Source organism: Cygnus atratus, chromosome 4, assembly GCF_013377495.2.
Source record: "Cygnus atratus isolate AKBS03 ecotype Queensland, Australia chromosome 4, CAtr_DNAZoo_HiC_assembly, whole genome shotgun sequence".
In the NCBI taxonomy this organism is placed as follows: domain Eukaryota; kingdom Metazoa; phylum Chordata; class Aves; order Anseriformes; family Anatidae; genus Cygnus; species Cygnus atratus.
The window spans coordinates 65122719-65138753 of NC_066365.1; the positions used below are offsets into that span (position 1 = coordinate 65122719).

Here is a 16035-nt window from a genome sequence, read left to right on the forward strand (position 1 = left end):
GCTTTCAGTGTATGTCACAGAAATACAAGCACATTTAGTAGCAACTTTTAAGTTCATTTCTTAATTTCATAGTTACCACTTTTTTTTTTTTTCTTCCCTTCTCTTTGCTCCTTTAGTTCTCTACAAGTACAGCCCGGGGGAAGCAGGTTCAGCCTGCCCCAACCGGCAGCACCAACCCCCGGCCACCTCCTTGTTCAGTAACGACGAGGTATTTCAGCAAAAACCGGCCCAAATCCTCACTTTTGTCCCCCAAAAGCACAACTTAAGGGCCTATCTCGAGAAAAAAGCTTCATCCGCACCTCGGACGCCTCAAGGGGGAGCCGTGAGGCGCGGCCCAACGACGCTCGGTCCCCACCGCCCTCAGCGCTCCGCGCTGCCATTTTGGAGCTGCCGAAGCCCTCCCCGGCCGCCCCGCTCATAGCCACCAGCCCTCAGCAGGCAGCCCCCTCCTAAACACGGGCAACACCCGCTGCCAGCACCCTCTTCCCGGCCTCTCCCCTCCCCCAGAACAGCGGGCGGGGAATGGCGGCGGCGCTGCCCCCTCGCAAGGCGCCGCGGGAAGGGGGCCGCGGCATAGGGCGGGACGGGGCCGCCCCTTAGGGCCGCCGCCACCGCCTCACTCGGCGCCCAGCAGCAGGCGGAGAAACTTTCCGCCGGCAGTCCCTGCTGCTGTCTTCCCCCCGCAGGGCTCGGGGGAGGACAGCCCGAGCTTCCCTGCCTTCGTCCCTCCCGCTCCCCGCAGGGTTTCTTGGCCTTCTGGGTGAACCCCGGCACCGAGGGAAACTTGGGGAGTCCTTTATAGGACGGGGAGAGCACGGAGCGGCGTTCGAGAGGGGAGTGCTTTTGGTAGCTCGCTCAGCCCGAGGTAAGTCCCATCCTACTCACAGCACTCCCACGGACCGAGGCCTCCGGTGCCCGGTTCCCTGTCCCGGATCGGGGCCGCCCCACAGGCGCTGGGGGTCCGCAGTGGGGCACATCCCCGGGCTGGTCCTACACTGCTCTGCTTCCCTGGGCCAAGGTCACGCTCACAAGATGCTGAGTAACTTTTGTGCTTGTATAGTGGTTAAAAATACTCTTGATGGCTTACTGGAAAGTATTTTAATCTCTGTGTTTTCCTAGGGCTTGTCCGAAGGTTGGGTGAACTGAGCTGTGTTGGTTTATTTATAACTTGATAGAGACTTAAGACAGAAATGCATTTCTTTTTTTCAGTAAAACGTTTTTTGGTGGTTTAAGTAAGTTAATTTTGGCAAGCACGTTGTCTAAGTTGCAAAGAATGCTGTGTGCTGATAATACAGCTGGTACTTCTCGCATCCTGCCGTGATTTTAGTGCTCTCTAATTAGAGGTGGAGATGTTGCCTGAATTAGGGACTGCATTTTCAGTTTTGGCTTATTACTTCCACTTCTGTGAAAACATCTTTAAGCCAGCATTCTGAATGTACAGAATTTTAAGAATACAGCTTGTAGGCAGACACCTTTTACAGTGTTTGCTGTGAATTGCCACACTCCGGGGAAGTTGCTTTTGAGCAGCTGGAGTTACTCAGTGTTGCGCCGTGGTGGTGTATGTGTACCTCTCTGCTTCCTGCCTTGTAAAAGCTAAGCTTTCAGTAAGCACTTACGTGAAAGTTTACTAACGTAAGTAATCAAACTGCAGAACAGAGATCCCCTCCTCGTTCAGGAGAGGCTTTACAGTGGGAGTTCGGGCCTTCTCTTGTAAGGAATTGTAAGGCCTCTCCCTCCCTGCCTTACTGTTTTCAATGTAAAAGCTCTTTAATAAAATAAGATAGTAACTAAGTAGTAAATCAAGTGACTTTATTTTGTATCTTGTCTGTTTCAACAAAGCGTGTCTTTGGTGACGTACCTCCTTACATTTCCAGTGTCATAGCTCCACATCTCCTCTTCCTTTGCCTTATCCTTCTCTTCTTACCCTGCTACCGAATTGAGGTGGTGGCTGTGAACCAGGCTCTTGATATGAAGTGATTTTTCTATCGCTTTAGAATGGTTGATATTGTTCTATAAAAAGTTAGGGGCTAGTCCTTTTTTGTTGCATGTGGAAGTGCAAGATTAGGTTCAGATAAATTATTTATATGCAGTTTTTATGGGATCGATTTATGATTTTTATTTTGTCAAGACTTGAAAACCAATTCTCATTTAGTTAAGGAAAAAAGGCAGTAGATGTTCTTGCTTAATTATACATATATGAAGATTCTTCTTCAATAATAACTGCTAATGCTTAGAATTATTCAAGGATGTTTTTATATGTCTTGTGGTTGCTATTGACATCCTTGCCCTTTTCAAGGCTTTTTGTTGAAATAATTACATGAATATATTCCCACTTTAAGTTTTATTCAGTTTTCATGTATTAATCATGTCACCTGATAATTAATTACAGTTCTCTTCTTTTGCAGCTAAAATGAATTCAGATCCTGATCCCCAGTCAAGTCCTCCTCAGCCACAGCAACATCTTGGAAGGTCCCAGCTGAACGCTGCTGCAGTGGACCACAGCGAGAACAATCGGAGGTCAGGACCACCCTCAGGAGATGCTGCAACTTTTCCTTCGGGTTCTGACTATTCCCATAGCAGGGAGAAAGCTGAAAAAAATGGTAAGCATAAAAGCAATTTTTCTGCAAAATTGGGTTATGGTAAACATAAAGAGAATAAAGTATGTACACACATTCAGCTCTTGCTTTAAAGAGACACTGTCAAGTAAAAAAATAAATGGCTCTAATTTCTTAACGTATTGTTTTGGAAGAGAAGTTTTTTGCTGCTTATTTTGTACATATTTTTGTGTTTTTTTCCATCCACTTTTTCTTACATACACAGAGAAACAGGAAGGAAGTTTCTGTGAAAAATTGGCAGGAAGAATTAAATGTAATTTAGCAGAATATTAAGGTTTCAATTTAATTTCTTTAACTAGTTTGACTGCTTGTTAACTGTAGCTTTAATATGAGTTTTAATCTGGATGAATAGATACTACTGTAATGTAGACTGAGGGAATAATAAACTGATATATAAAATGGGAGTGACAAAAATAAAGTTAAGATTAGCAGTCAAGAAGATTAAGAATGAAGATACATTTTGAGAGGCAGGAGAATACTTTTTCTTCATCATTGTGAACCCATTCAGTTTCATGAACTTTGAAAACTGATCGTGGGATGAGAGAAAAGTTTCTTACAAAAAGTAGAAAGAAAAGTATCTGGCTTTGGTGTTCAGCTGCTGAGTTCCACTTTAAATTCGGTTTGTAATCTAACAGTTCTGCAAGAAGTTTGCTATTCCATGTATAACACAGTTACTGCTGTTTAATTTTCTTTAAAATTGGACTTTCAATTCTGAAACTGTGTGCATGCCTTAATACTCATGTATACATATGACTTGCTTTACTGAAGGTAATAAAACTATCCAAGAATTTAAAATTATTAAATGTGTGAATATCTCCATGTCACGCATCGGATGTAGGTAAGCACTGCGTGTGGTTCAGGCCAATATCATGGCTGTGTTAGTGCTTCTTACATCTAATTCAGAATTGACTGCTGGATCTTTCTTGGTTCTTTGGTACCAAAGGGCTCGTTCCCGACAGAAGGAAATAAATAAAAGAAAATTGATACCTGAATTTCTAACGTGCTTCAAGGTATCACTACAGACTTTGTCATCTCACCCACCAGTAAAACAATTCAGAGATGTTGGAGAATTGACAATTCTGACATTAATTACATGATTCTTGATTTAGGATTAGTGCTAACAGCTGTTTTCTTCCTTTCTTCATTCTTCGGTTTCTTAGTATGCTTCAACAAGAAGAGAATAGCAACAATATTAGGAATGTCGTATGGAGTTATCTTGCACTTTTTTATAGTATCACTTAAAATGGAAAGGCATAGGTTTCTGCTGTTGGTGCCCACATTCATGCAAGATTCTGAAAATTAATACACACTATTAATATAGTGTTACTTTAAACAGAGATTCTGTCAGGCATTTTTTAGCTAATCTGGAGATTTTCTATTCTGTATCAATATCGGGCTTTTAAAGTCATATCAAGCTTTGTCTCAATCCTGTCTCTTTACAGGCCTGTGTATTTACTGATGATCTCTGCGCTGGTTTTCGTATTAAAGGTGCTTCTCTTTGTGCCCCTATAAAAGAGGACTGTCAAGAATTGATATATTTCTTCATTTCAGTTGTTACTCATTTCTGATTATTTAAATCAATTCCTATAAAAATCTTTTCAGTACTGGTAACACTGTCATTGCCCTTTACATCCCCTTAATATACTCAAGTATTTAATGCTGTAGAATGAGCTACTATTGCAATTCTATCTTGCCAGAGTCTCTTAACAGCCAAGATTTGAGCGGATTTGGGTACCAAATGTGTTCAGTGAGAGCATGTTTCTTCATCCAGTATTTTCTTCTACAGTACTTTTAGACTTGAACGATTTGTCATAATACTAATAGTTTCTAGAACTGAAAAACTCTCTTAAAGAGAGGTAGCAGAGAATTTTTCTCCTACCCACAGCAGCAGTGGACATCAAAACTTAAAAACAGGGATTTAAGTAGCACTTCAGAAAGAGAAGCACAAATCCACAAAAGTTCACACATTCATATGTCTGCTTATTGAAACATAAACATGAAGATCTCAAATTGAAAATTGGCACTTTGGCAATCTTCAGAATATTCAGACAGAATAGATATTCATTTGAATCACTAGAGCCTTTACCAATAAATTATGTTCCAGTTGCTGATAGATCTAGGAAGAGCAAAGGATCTAGTCTCGTAGCCATGACGTGTAGCTGTTGCATTCTGGTTTTATGAAAGGACATAGAACAGATGCTTTGAGAAGAGCTATTGCCACTTCTTCCTTGGAAAAGTAAGCCAGTTGCTTTGAACAGTCACTGTGTGTCACTAGTTCTTCTGATGACTGCAACCGATGCAAAAGAGGACAGATAGGACCAACACATTGGTGTACAGAAAGCTATCACAATAAGAATTATTAAAGGTTTAGAACACTTCCTCTTTGTGACTTAAGTATCTCACAATACAAATTTAAGCTTGTAGCATTTTATACAAGTAATGTAGTCTTTTATTAAAGTGCTATGATTTCAGTTGGAGGAGGAGTGGTGTGCTGTGTCTGCCGTATGATGATCTTGAAAGACAGTTTCACCTCAAACCTACCTGCCACGTGTCCATGTGCCCCTGCAGCCAAAGAGGCAGATCCTGTCCTGGGCCTTAGGAGGAGCGCTGCCAGCAGGTCGAGGGAGGTGATCTTTCCTCTCTGCTCAGCACTGCTGAGGCCACTCAAGGTACTGGGCTCGGTTCTGGGCTTCACAGTATGAGAGATGTGCAGCTGCTGGAGAGAGCCCAGTGAAGGGCCACAAAAGTGATTAAGGGACTGGAGCATCTCTTCTGTGAAGAAAGGCTGAGAGGTGGGACTCTTCAGCCTAGAGGAGAGGGGGCTCGGTGGAGGACTGATACAGACTGTTTTCAGTGGTGCCCAGGGGCAGGACAAAAGGCAACGGGCACAAGCTGAGACATGGTAGGTTCTGTCTGAACACCAGGAAGCACTTCATTACTGTGTGGGTGACTGAGCACTGGCACAGGTTGCCCAGAGAGGGTGTAGAGTCTCCTTCTTGGAGATTTTTGAAAGCTGCTTGGATGTGGTCCTGGGCAACCTGCTGTAGGTGGTCCTGCTTGAGCAGGGGTTGGACCAGATGTCCTCCTGGGAGCCCTTTCAGCCTCATCCATTCTGTTACTCTTGGAATATTCTTGCCAAAATATCTGTATTTCTGATACATGCTTTTCCTTACATTTTCTGCTTATGCATACTGTGTTCAAAGCTATAGCACTGATATGAACATGAAGTAATTTGTTTCCAGGAAACACCTATCTTCTACTCCTGCAGCTTTATCGGTATCTTGCGGCATAATCTAGCAATGGAGCCAATGCCCCTGGCTCTGACTCAGTAAAGCACTTAAGCACAATACACATCCTCAAATGCATAGGTACTTCATTTGGGTCAAAAGCCTATACTGAAGGCTTTTTCTTGGCAGTTTTTCAGTTCATCTTAGGCTAAGACATCATTAGTTAGTGTTTGTTATTCCTTATATAATCAATTTCACAATAAGGGGTAACAGCACTAGTAGAATGTATTGTGTAAACCAAACCTGGATTTCATGGGAAAAAATACATTCAATTGATGAGCTTAAAGTGATTTGTAATCTTTTTTTGTTGTTTTGTTTTTAATGGGGGGTCTTCTACCCAAAGCTGTTGTTTTCTCTGCAAAACTTCTGCCTACATAAGTTACTGCTTTTGTGTATGGAATGAGTTAGGAATGAATGCGTATCAGTATGTTGACTCTTGTGTTGTTGTTTTGTTTTTTTAAAGAAAAACTAAGTTGTTACTCTTTCATGAATGTTCCTGGGCAGGAAGTTTACTGGTGAGCAAAGCATATGCACTACTAATTAAGGTTTCCAAAATTTTAAAACCATTGAGTCATCAGTATTCATGTAAGCAAATTACAGGAGAGTTGCCAGTTGCTTAAATAAGTTCTGTCATTGTTTTGGTAGTCTTCATCAGTAGGAACATGGTATATAGCAAAGAAGACCAATGGCTGCTTGCTCATGAAACTTGAAGTTTGTTGAAACAGACTAAGACTCAAATCTTCTAAAACACTTCTGTGCCTCTCCCAGGTGCACATGCCCTCAATTTCTATCCATGTGCTATGTACCTTGTAAGAACACTGGGTCCTCCAAAATAGGCTTAAAAGCATAATTCTTTCTAGTGGAATTGTTTCCCATGTGTGTACATGGATCATGGCTTTAAAAAAAAAAAAAAAGCACCATCAACGTGTTCACTTAGTCAGCTGAGTATCTAGATCCTGCTCCTATTAATGTTTTTGGAAGAGTGAAAGAGGCTTATGAATCTATATTCTAGGTAAGCGTGATAATGATAGGATGCTTGCCTGGGATGTCTGCGTCCAAGTCATTAGTTTGAGTCAGCCATAATGGTAACTTGAGCTGGACTGACTCTCATCCCAGCTTATCTGGAGGTGCTTCTCTTTATTGTAGGGCCTAAACTGTTTTCAAGTATGCAAAGTGTCTTCCTTAAAAATTGTTAGCGAACTGTCTGCTGGTCAGCAATAGAAGAGAAGGTAAGAGGACATTCTGGGATAACAGAAATCTGGTACGCAGTATGAGAGTGACAATTTCGTATATGTGCATGAAAGGTTTTTTCTTTTTACATTGTTCACATACATTTGCTAGCCAGTACAGCTGGAGAAAAGGAATCAGGTAGGATCTCAAAGGTGAGTTTGGGAAGTTTTGAGAGGACTGCAGAACAGAGTTGCAGTGCTTCGAGAAATGTCTCTTTGGTTAGAGGAATATTTTTCCTTTGTCCATGTTTTTGTTATTAAGGCAATATACACAAATTTCTTGCTCCAGAATTGAGAACATCGGGGGGAGGTATTTTTTACCGAGAGCTTTGAGGACAGAAAAAAGTCTTATGTTTGTAGATGAGTGGATTTCTGCATGTACTTTGGAAGGTTAGAAGGTTTTTTGTGTCTCTTAGAGGATTATTTTATAAATTGTATGACTTAAAATTTATAAATAGTACACACAAAAAAACACCTTGCAAACAATTTACAACACTGTAACAGCGTGCCACAGTGCATCCCCAATACATTGCTAAATGAAAGCTAACAAATAGGAAACATTGCTAACTTACAAATATTTTCCAAATGTTAACCTATTCCACTTAAGGTTACAAAGAACCTTTGCTTCAAAGCTCTATTTTAGCACTTCTTTGTCTTCATTTTCTGGCAGTTTGCTTATACAGGCTAACTCTGGAGACAAAGTGAAATGTTTGTGCAAAGCTTGAAAAAAACTCAGAAAAATCTTTGATTGTTACAAAGGGAGGATTATGCCTTGAAGTATTAATTACTTAACAATTTATCTGTCATTTTATTGATGTCCCTTCAAGCTTTACCTGTAATTACTAGGGCTTCTGGAAAGCTCATTTGCCAAGCATTACTGTGGGGGAGAAAGGATTCTATACAAACCAAAGTAAATGACTGTATTTTCAGATAAAATTTTGGGACGTAGTCATAATTAGCGAAGAACAGTGGAAATCAGCATTTTTCAGGTCTGCTGCTATTGGTGTCAGTAAGGTTCTGTTGTTTTTACCATCTGTGGGAGTAGGATTGGATGCTCATTTATGAGGAAGACTATTCCTTCCTGGCTTTTTTCACTATTTATAAACATTTTCTTTGGCAGATAAACAAAGGCTTACAGGTCCCTTAACAGAAGTAAGTCTTGCATCTTTGAACCTGATGCTGGCTGGGTATCTGGGGGTGGCTTAAGTATAAAAAAAAAAAGTTTCTCCACAGGTAGATGAAGTTTGTTTAGTCCCCATTCAGTCCTACCACTGGGCTGTGCCAGCATAAATCTTTTGCCCACGCGGTGAGCCAGATTAAGGAAAGTGCCCTGTCTGGATCATCTTCCTCCATAATTTTTACAGGTGGATCAATTCCTTAATCTGTTTTAGTATATGATAACAAAATGTTTGTTCTAGCATAGTCCCAAGGTGTTAGAAGGATAGAAATGAGCAGTAGAAGGGAAAGAGCTACATCCCCGTGAATACATTGTGTAATGAATGTGTAGTCAATTGTTTGGTGCTGAGGATCCAGGGTTCATATTGTATCTATCTTGTAGGATTTATTTATACCAAACTTCAGCTGGTCTAAGTTACATCTAGTAGTTGGAAATACATTTTTTCCATTTAGTTTCCTCCAGAAGGCATCCAGTATGTGTGTTCCAGCGTGCTAACAAAATGCATTAAATGGGACCAGCTGGGAAGTTAAAAGCACATTCCTCATCTGAACCAAGGCTCTAGCAGAATGCGCCTGAACTCAGCAGCAGCAAGAACCTCTGGAGACCGGCTAACCTCTGCAGATATTTTGCAGAGGTTTTGGAGGAAAACATTTGGTAGTGCCTAATCCGTACACTGATGTTTGAATAAAACCGCAGCAAATTAATGCATAGGAGAGATTTGAAACCGTGTTGTTAGAGTGGCCCTTTCCAGCAGCAGAAGGCTTACTTCCTTACAAAAGTTAGGAGATGAGAGTGGAAAAAGTAAACTGGGAAATGAAACCAACCCTTTGCAAAGTTCGCTATTTGAAGTGCTTAGTGAGCAAGTTAACAAGGAACTATGGACCCGCAAAACAACCTTTTATTTTTTAAGGGTCATCTATTTTGATGGTAAGTTAACGAACCGATAGTGTCTAAGTTGAAGAGCATCCATTGCAGAATTACTGAAATTCTGAGTGTTGTGCAGGTTGTTACGATAACTTCAGGTCTTCACCTACAAAAATATGTGGGCTTGGTAAGGTTTATGATTGCAACTCTTTCTCATGTTGCTTTTCTGCAGGTTGATTTTCTTAGTTTTGTTTTGCTGGGGAGGGTTAGCAGTGTTTAATTTCAACAGAGAAATGACAAAAAGCTTATTTACTTTTAACTCTCCAGTTTTGGAACATGTTTGATCAAATCTTTTATTGATAAATTGGGATAAATCTGAGGTGCCTGCATAGAAAAAGTAGCAGGGCTATATTATTAGTCGTGTGTAAAATTATTTTAAATTACTTTAAATGATCATTGTACAATAATAGCTACGCTATAAAAAAATACCTTTTAAGAATAGTTTTCCCTCCACTTTTAAAATTTATACTCTCTATAATATCATCACTCTTAGTCTTCCGCCTACATGCTTTTTTCACTGCTCTCCTGACAATTTGCCTTCATTTTGTGGGGGTGCAGAAGTTGTTCCCTTTTCAATTTAATGCTATTTGATGACTTGCAATTGTGGTGTGACTAAGACTGTTATCGTATCTACAAAGCCGTTGCTGCTCCCATAGGAAGCAAAGCTGAGTCCTAGACTTTAGCACTTCTCTAAACAAATGTTATTCCCCTCGCTCGCATCCCTGTTATCACCTTTCAGAATAGAATGCCTCACAGTGTGTGCTTTTACAAATATGTTTAACTGTTCTTGGGGCAAGCAGGACTGTCTTAAGATTACTGTGTAAGTAGAAGTACACTTTAAAAAACAAAAAGTGCATTATACTCTTAATTGTACCCAGCCCTTATTTTACAGTTAGAGAAGAATACACAAGGCTTCTGAATGGATGAAAGGATTGAACATTCGTGGATGAGCAAGTAATGGTCTGAAGTAGTAAAACCATTTATTAAAACAGCGATGTTTGTTTTACAAAATGTTTCTCCCTCTCCAGTCAGTTCCTCTGTTTGTATCATATTCTGTATGAACAGATCGTGTTTCTGACATGATGCTTAATGTCTGCTCTGAAGTGGAACATCAGTCAGTCTTTCTAGAAACTTTAGTGCTACACAGGTACTGCACACAATAGCACTGAACTCCCAGAGCTTGTGCAAAGCAAGTAGGAGGATTTCTCTAGAGATTCAGACTGGCTCCTCTGAACACTGAAAGCTCTATAGTACAATCCAGTGACACACAAAAGCTATTAGAACATTAATTTTTGTTACAAAATGTACAGACCAACTTTTTCTAAAAGCCCATTTATAATAGACGTTCTGCCTGCGACGAACAGTTTAAATCTCTCATTCCTGAAAGGTGTTTGATTTTTTTTTTTCCCTTTCATTTGGATTATATGTTTACATAGCTGCTTCTAGCAATAAAATGATTCTTTCTTTTTGTCATTAATATGTATATGCCTTTGTTTCTAAGTGTGGTTGAGTTTTTAGAGAGCTTTTTTCATAGTGAAAAATAAAATCTGTATTAAAAAACTGTGGACTGTTGCTTGAAAACTGGTTTTGTTGGATCTAGTTAAATTTCACAAATTTGTGTTTTTTAAAAGGAACTCACTTCCTGCAAAAAAAGAGCTACTGTAACACTTCCCTTTAGAAGTGCATTAATAGGAATTGACTCCGAAAGAAATACCTTCTAGTGAGATTTAGCACAAAATGTATTCTGCTGTATCTGTTTAGGTCAATATGCCAGTGTGGGCATGCCCTGAAGCTTTCTTTTTCCTAGTTTTTTCATGACAACATTTATTGCTTGAACAGACTATGCCTGCATTATTTACTGTGCATGTGCATGCATTCTTGTTGCTTATTTCCTGTCTAGTATTATAAAATCTTCCATTTTCAACATTGTTAAACTTATTTACGCCAGCAAATAGGCTACTGCAGAGATCTGCAAGAAAATGTTATACTATAGTTAGTATATTTCACTTGTGAACTCCTTAAAGCAAACTTGTTCAAGTCTTCTAACAAACTAACTGCTTCACTTGGGTGACAGGCTGTTATTTCTGATGCTTCAGTCATGTGTTGTTTCTTTTTTAGTAGTCCAAAAAGACTAGATGATTACAATACAGTCCTAGCATAGTTTTGAACTCCGCAGCAAGGCCTCCACTCTCTTTGATGTAACAGCTTCTTTTTCTGCCTGTAACTATAGCAAAGGTAAATACTGGAGGAGTAGAGAACAAGGCTGATGAAAGCCAAGGAGTAGGAGACGCTTTTCTTGGAACGGTGGCTTAAGAATCTCGCGCTGTTGGTCAGAGCTGGAAGATGTCAATGCTTCAAGGCAGTCTGCAAATACAGGGGGTTGTTTTTTAGCTGCTGGATGCTTTTTAAGAAGCCAGACAATGATTCATTGATACTAGCTTTATTTTACAGAAGGCATTGAAATCCAGGGGACGGAGAGTGCGTTTTGGGGTCCTTTAATACAAATTGAGGACAGAAAATGAATTATAAAAACTACTGGCACCCAGGAAGCTGATTCTGTTTTTGTGGATGCTTTTGGTTACCATAAACGTGGTACGCATCCCTGCTGTGTACCAGCCTAACTTCCTTTGGGACAGGATTTATAGCACGGTTTTGAGCTGTTCCTGGCTGCTACTTTTTCAAGCTAACCCAAATTTGGGTTAGATAGCTATGGTGTAATATAAACTCTAGCTTCCCTGTTGAAACTCGTGGCGCAGAGTGCATTTGTTATTATGAACTAAAGTACTTAATGATAGCAGAACAGTTTGGTTTTATCTGCAAGTAGTATCTTGGCGTTAAGTATGAGATAAGCTTTACATGTTGCACTTCAGAGGCATGTTTTTGTGTCAAAAGATTTAAGAAAAAAAAAAGCTTCAAGCTTATCATATAATGAAAGTCAGGGAAGAGGCTTTTTCAAACACAGTAGCTAACCCTATATGTGTCCTCTGTCATGTCTGCACATACGGATTTATTTGTTCAGTGTTGTGTTGAGCATGATAGGAAGAGTAGAGTTTAGCAGTGAACATAGGTTATTCATACTAGTATCCTATTAAAGTACAGTAATTTTCATTGTAATTCAGACACTTTCCTTTCAGATCCTTTTACAGTAAGGCCTCCTTGCTAAAGGATCTCAAAGCAGTAAAATGATGGATGCCTGGAGCTTCACAGAAGTTCAGGACTGTACAGCACAGTACTAATCAGTTGAGACATCCATATGTTTAATGGTATATGGAGAATTTGTTCAAGTGTGGGAGAAGATCTGATGTCAAAGATGACATCTTTTTTCCTCCTCTCTTCCCCCAGTGACTTAGCTGCTGGAAAGACCTGTGGGTGAAAGCTTGTTCCATGCTACTCTTCATCAAACATGTAAATTATCCTTCCCTGTTTCATGCTATTAACTGACAAATGCTTGACATCCTGTGACTCCTTATAAGTAAGGAACCCATTTACATAAGTAGACAGCTTACTGGATAAAGCTATTAAAGTATGAAGTTGTGTTTTTCTTCCTCTGGGTATCGTTCAGATTTTCTTCTCTCCTACATGAGCTAGTGCAGGAGTTAGTCTGTGAACTCTGCGTGAAGGCCTGCAGAAGGTGCTATCAGTGCTCAGTATTGCTGCTGCTGGAGAGTCTGAACGGTGACAAACACTTTCCAGTTACACAGTTTTTCGTACCTTTTTCACGTGAATCCTTTACACTATTGTTTACAGCATGCCTGCTACACCTAGGGAGATTTTTCTACATGCAGTGCTAGTGCTCTCCTCATCAATTTTACTCGTACGTTACTGCCATGCTAAAGGTGTGCAGGAGCTGCTGGTTATTTCTCAGCATGTTTAGCACTTTACAGCCTAGAGATTTCCTGGCTGACAGGTGAGGTCTTTATATTTGAGAGTGCTCTGTGGGTGTTTCTTCTGCCGTTGTTTTCTCCAGTAGCTTTTTAAGCTCATGCAGATAAAGCAGTTTGTTACAGCTCCAAGGTTTCAGTCTGAGTGATGGTAGTGAGTTCAGAGCTTATCACTGTGCATACAATGATAGGATAGCTTTTTCTTAATTTGCTTGTACTGTTTCAGCTTTTATCACTTAATCAATCATTAAATCCTTCTGCAGTTTATCATAGGTCATGTTTTTTGTTGTTTTATTTCCCCTGTGTAACACAAAATTATCAGCAGAATTTGGCATCTCTGTATATGTCTATTTTTTTCACGTCACACATAAATACGTTAAATAATACAGGTCTTATTGTATATTAGTCTAAACCAATAATCATTTCCCTGGGAGTATGTGAGCTGTGTATTTCTACTCTTCAGTTCTTTATTTCTTAGCCTATTATTTATCCATGTAACAGCCTTCTTTTATAATTTCTTTAGAAAACTTCTGTGAGAAGCCTTACACACCACCCTTAGAGCGATAAATACAAGCTGGATCTGCCTGTCCTCCAACACTTTTACTCCTACAAGGGTGTCACATCAAGGCTTTTTATTCTCATTTTACCTGGTATATCTTTTTTTTTTTTCCCCCACACTTCACAGGCTTACATTTTTTCTTCCTTTTATGTATTTACATTGTATGGATATCAGACTTAATGGTCTCTGTTATCATGGATCTCTGGTATCATTTGCCACTTTCATTTCTCATCTTTAAGTGAGAAGTTACATGCTGCAATATGTAGTTCAATAGGTTTTAGTCCATTTGAACACTTGGATAAACAAAGAAGAGAAACTATAGGTGTTTGTTTGTTTGTTTTTTTATATAGTTTTCATCTACAATTGAAAGTAACAGTAGTTTCTTTAAAAAAAAAAAAAAAAAGGCATTTGAGCTTCCTGCACAGGAGCCTCTCAATGCTATCCTCTGTTGGGAGAGGAGGGGAGTATATCTGTTAGTAAATCTTTCACCGTGCCCTTCTCTTTTTTAAAATATTCAGTTTCCTGTGAATTGTGTATAGTCTGCCTGACAGGCTGCTGCAACCTATGTGCTGGAAAAAGGAATAGAAAGAAGTAACAGATTGTGCATTAAGTTGTTCTGCAAACCTTCTCCTCTTGGTCTATCATGGTATAGGTTTTAAATTTAAATGTCTTAGATTCATTGATTTTCTATTTTTCTTTGTTTTGGCATGAGCTCAGCTTTATAATGATTTATGCCTATTTCTAAATAACTTTCTATGTCTTCTCCTTTATTTTTCTTTTTTTTCCTCCAATCCTGTTTTGCTTTTGAATATGACTGTAGCAGACTCTCAGCTTCTGACATGCCTAGATGAGTACTAAATCTAAAGTGCTGTTAGAGTAGCTCACTAATATCTAGGTTCTGTGCACTGCTCAATTATAGGAAAAAAATCTTTTCTATCAGTTGCTTTATTTATTAAATGTAGCTAAAATCTTACATTTATATCGCTCTAATGTAATACTCACTTTCTCTCTGGGAGGAATTGAGGTTGTTATTGCTGTTTTCTGGCCTTTTTGCTGCTCCAGTTTTTCTCAGTATGTCTTAATCGTGTTTATTCAAACAAAGCAAAAAGGAAACGGCGTGTACAATCTTAAATTTAAAAATAAAAATGTAGCGTTTGCAAGATCAACTGTGAGATTGACTACTTATCATTTTTTGGCCCGACTTGCTGGGATACCTTGATAGCAGTTTTCATCTGTGACAACTGTCATGTCTTCTCATGAAATAATTTTGAAAAAAAAAAAAAGTTTCTGTACTTTTCTGGCTGTATATTCAGTGAGCTTGGAAGTATGTTACCACTGGCTAGGTCTGAATGTAGCATATGTATTGTGCATATGCTTAACTTACTATTTTCAGTTGCTTCAGGAATACTTGCTGTAATAATAAAATGGGAAGGCCAATCCAGAAGTCTTGTTTCATATCTTGTCATCTAAGATCCTTTATTCTCCCAAACACATGGTTTTTCCTCCTCCTCCTGCATGTCCCTGTCACTTTCTTTTCTCAGCCCAAATGAATGCTTGTAGTCGTGATCATGCAAAGTGTGTGTGCCGTACAGGTTTCCTTCATACACTGCCTGGGGGTGTTGCCTAATGCATTCATCTTTTGTTCCGTAGCGTTTCTATGCAGCTCTCATATTCACTTGTAAAACCTGTAATTTCTTTTAAATTTATATATTTCAAATTAATACTTTGTCTTCATTATTGCTTTCTGTCTGAGAAGCTGCTTTCAGTTTTCCTCCTATCCTGTGCTCATTAGGTTTCTGCTGCTCAAAAGACATGGAAGTGCCTGCCTTGTGTTTGTGTACAAATTGATTTACTGGGTGCAGTAACACAACTCTCTTGTAGCTGGCCCCAATAACAGTGTGAACAAAGAAGATAATAAGCTCAAAAGGTTTGTGATTGAGATTGTGATCCCGTAAAATGCCAGTTTTTGGTGTTGGTGTTCCTTGTTCATGGTTTTCGTTCTCCTCTTTTATCTGGAGAATTCAGGTGATATAGCTGTGACCTAAACGGGGAGAAGAAAGAGCTGTGTGCACCTGGCCAGCGGGTGATGAAAGCAGGCAAGGTGCTAAAACCTTGCCTCCTTCTTCTGGCAAAGTCCATTCTGCTGGGAGCTGTGATATGCTTGTGTTGGTAGGAAATTACATCAATAAACACTTGTATTATTCAGTCTGCATCCTGTTGACTCTTTCTGCATGAAGTAACTTGAAAGAATATTTTGGAAGGAAGGCAGTGTTACCTAGCAGTTAGAAAAGCACAGAGAAAACGGAGGTTGTTTTATGTGCTGGGTGAGCGTGTATGATCTACTCTGTGTATATATAACTAAA

At 39.5% G+C, this 16035-nt stretch overlaps 1 protein-coding gene across 1 annotated transcript in view; it reads left to right on the forward strand.

The window, feature by feature from the left end:
* The first annotated feature begins 328 nt into the window (after positions 1-328).
* The window catches only part of WFS1 (wolframin ER transmembrane glycoprotein), a 36277-nt gene continuing 20570 nt past the window's right edge, over positions 329-16035 (forward strand). Inside the window, exons 1-2 of the mRNA XM_035547191.2 lie at positions 329-865; positions 2406-2600. Coding sequence (XP_035403084.1) covers positions 2411-2600 — 190 coding nt within the window. The 5' untranslated portion in view covers positions 329-865; positions 2406-2410. The remainder of the gene's footprint in view (positions 866-2405; positions 2601-16035) is intronic.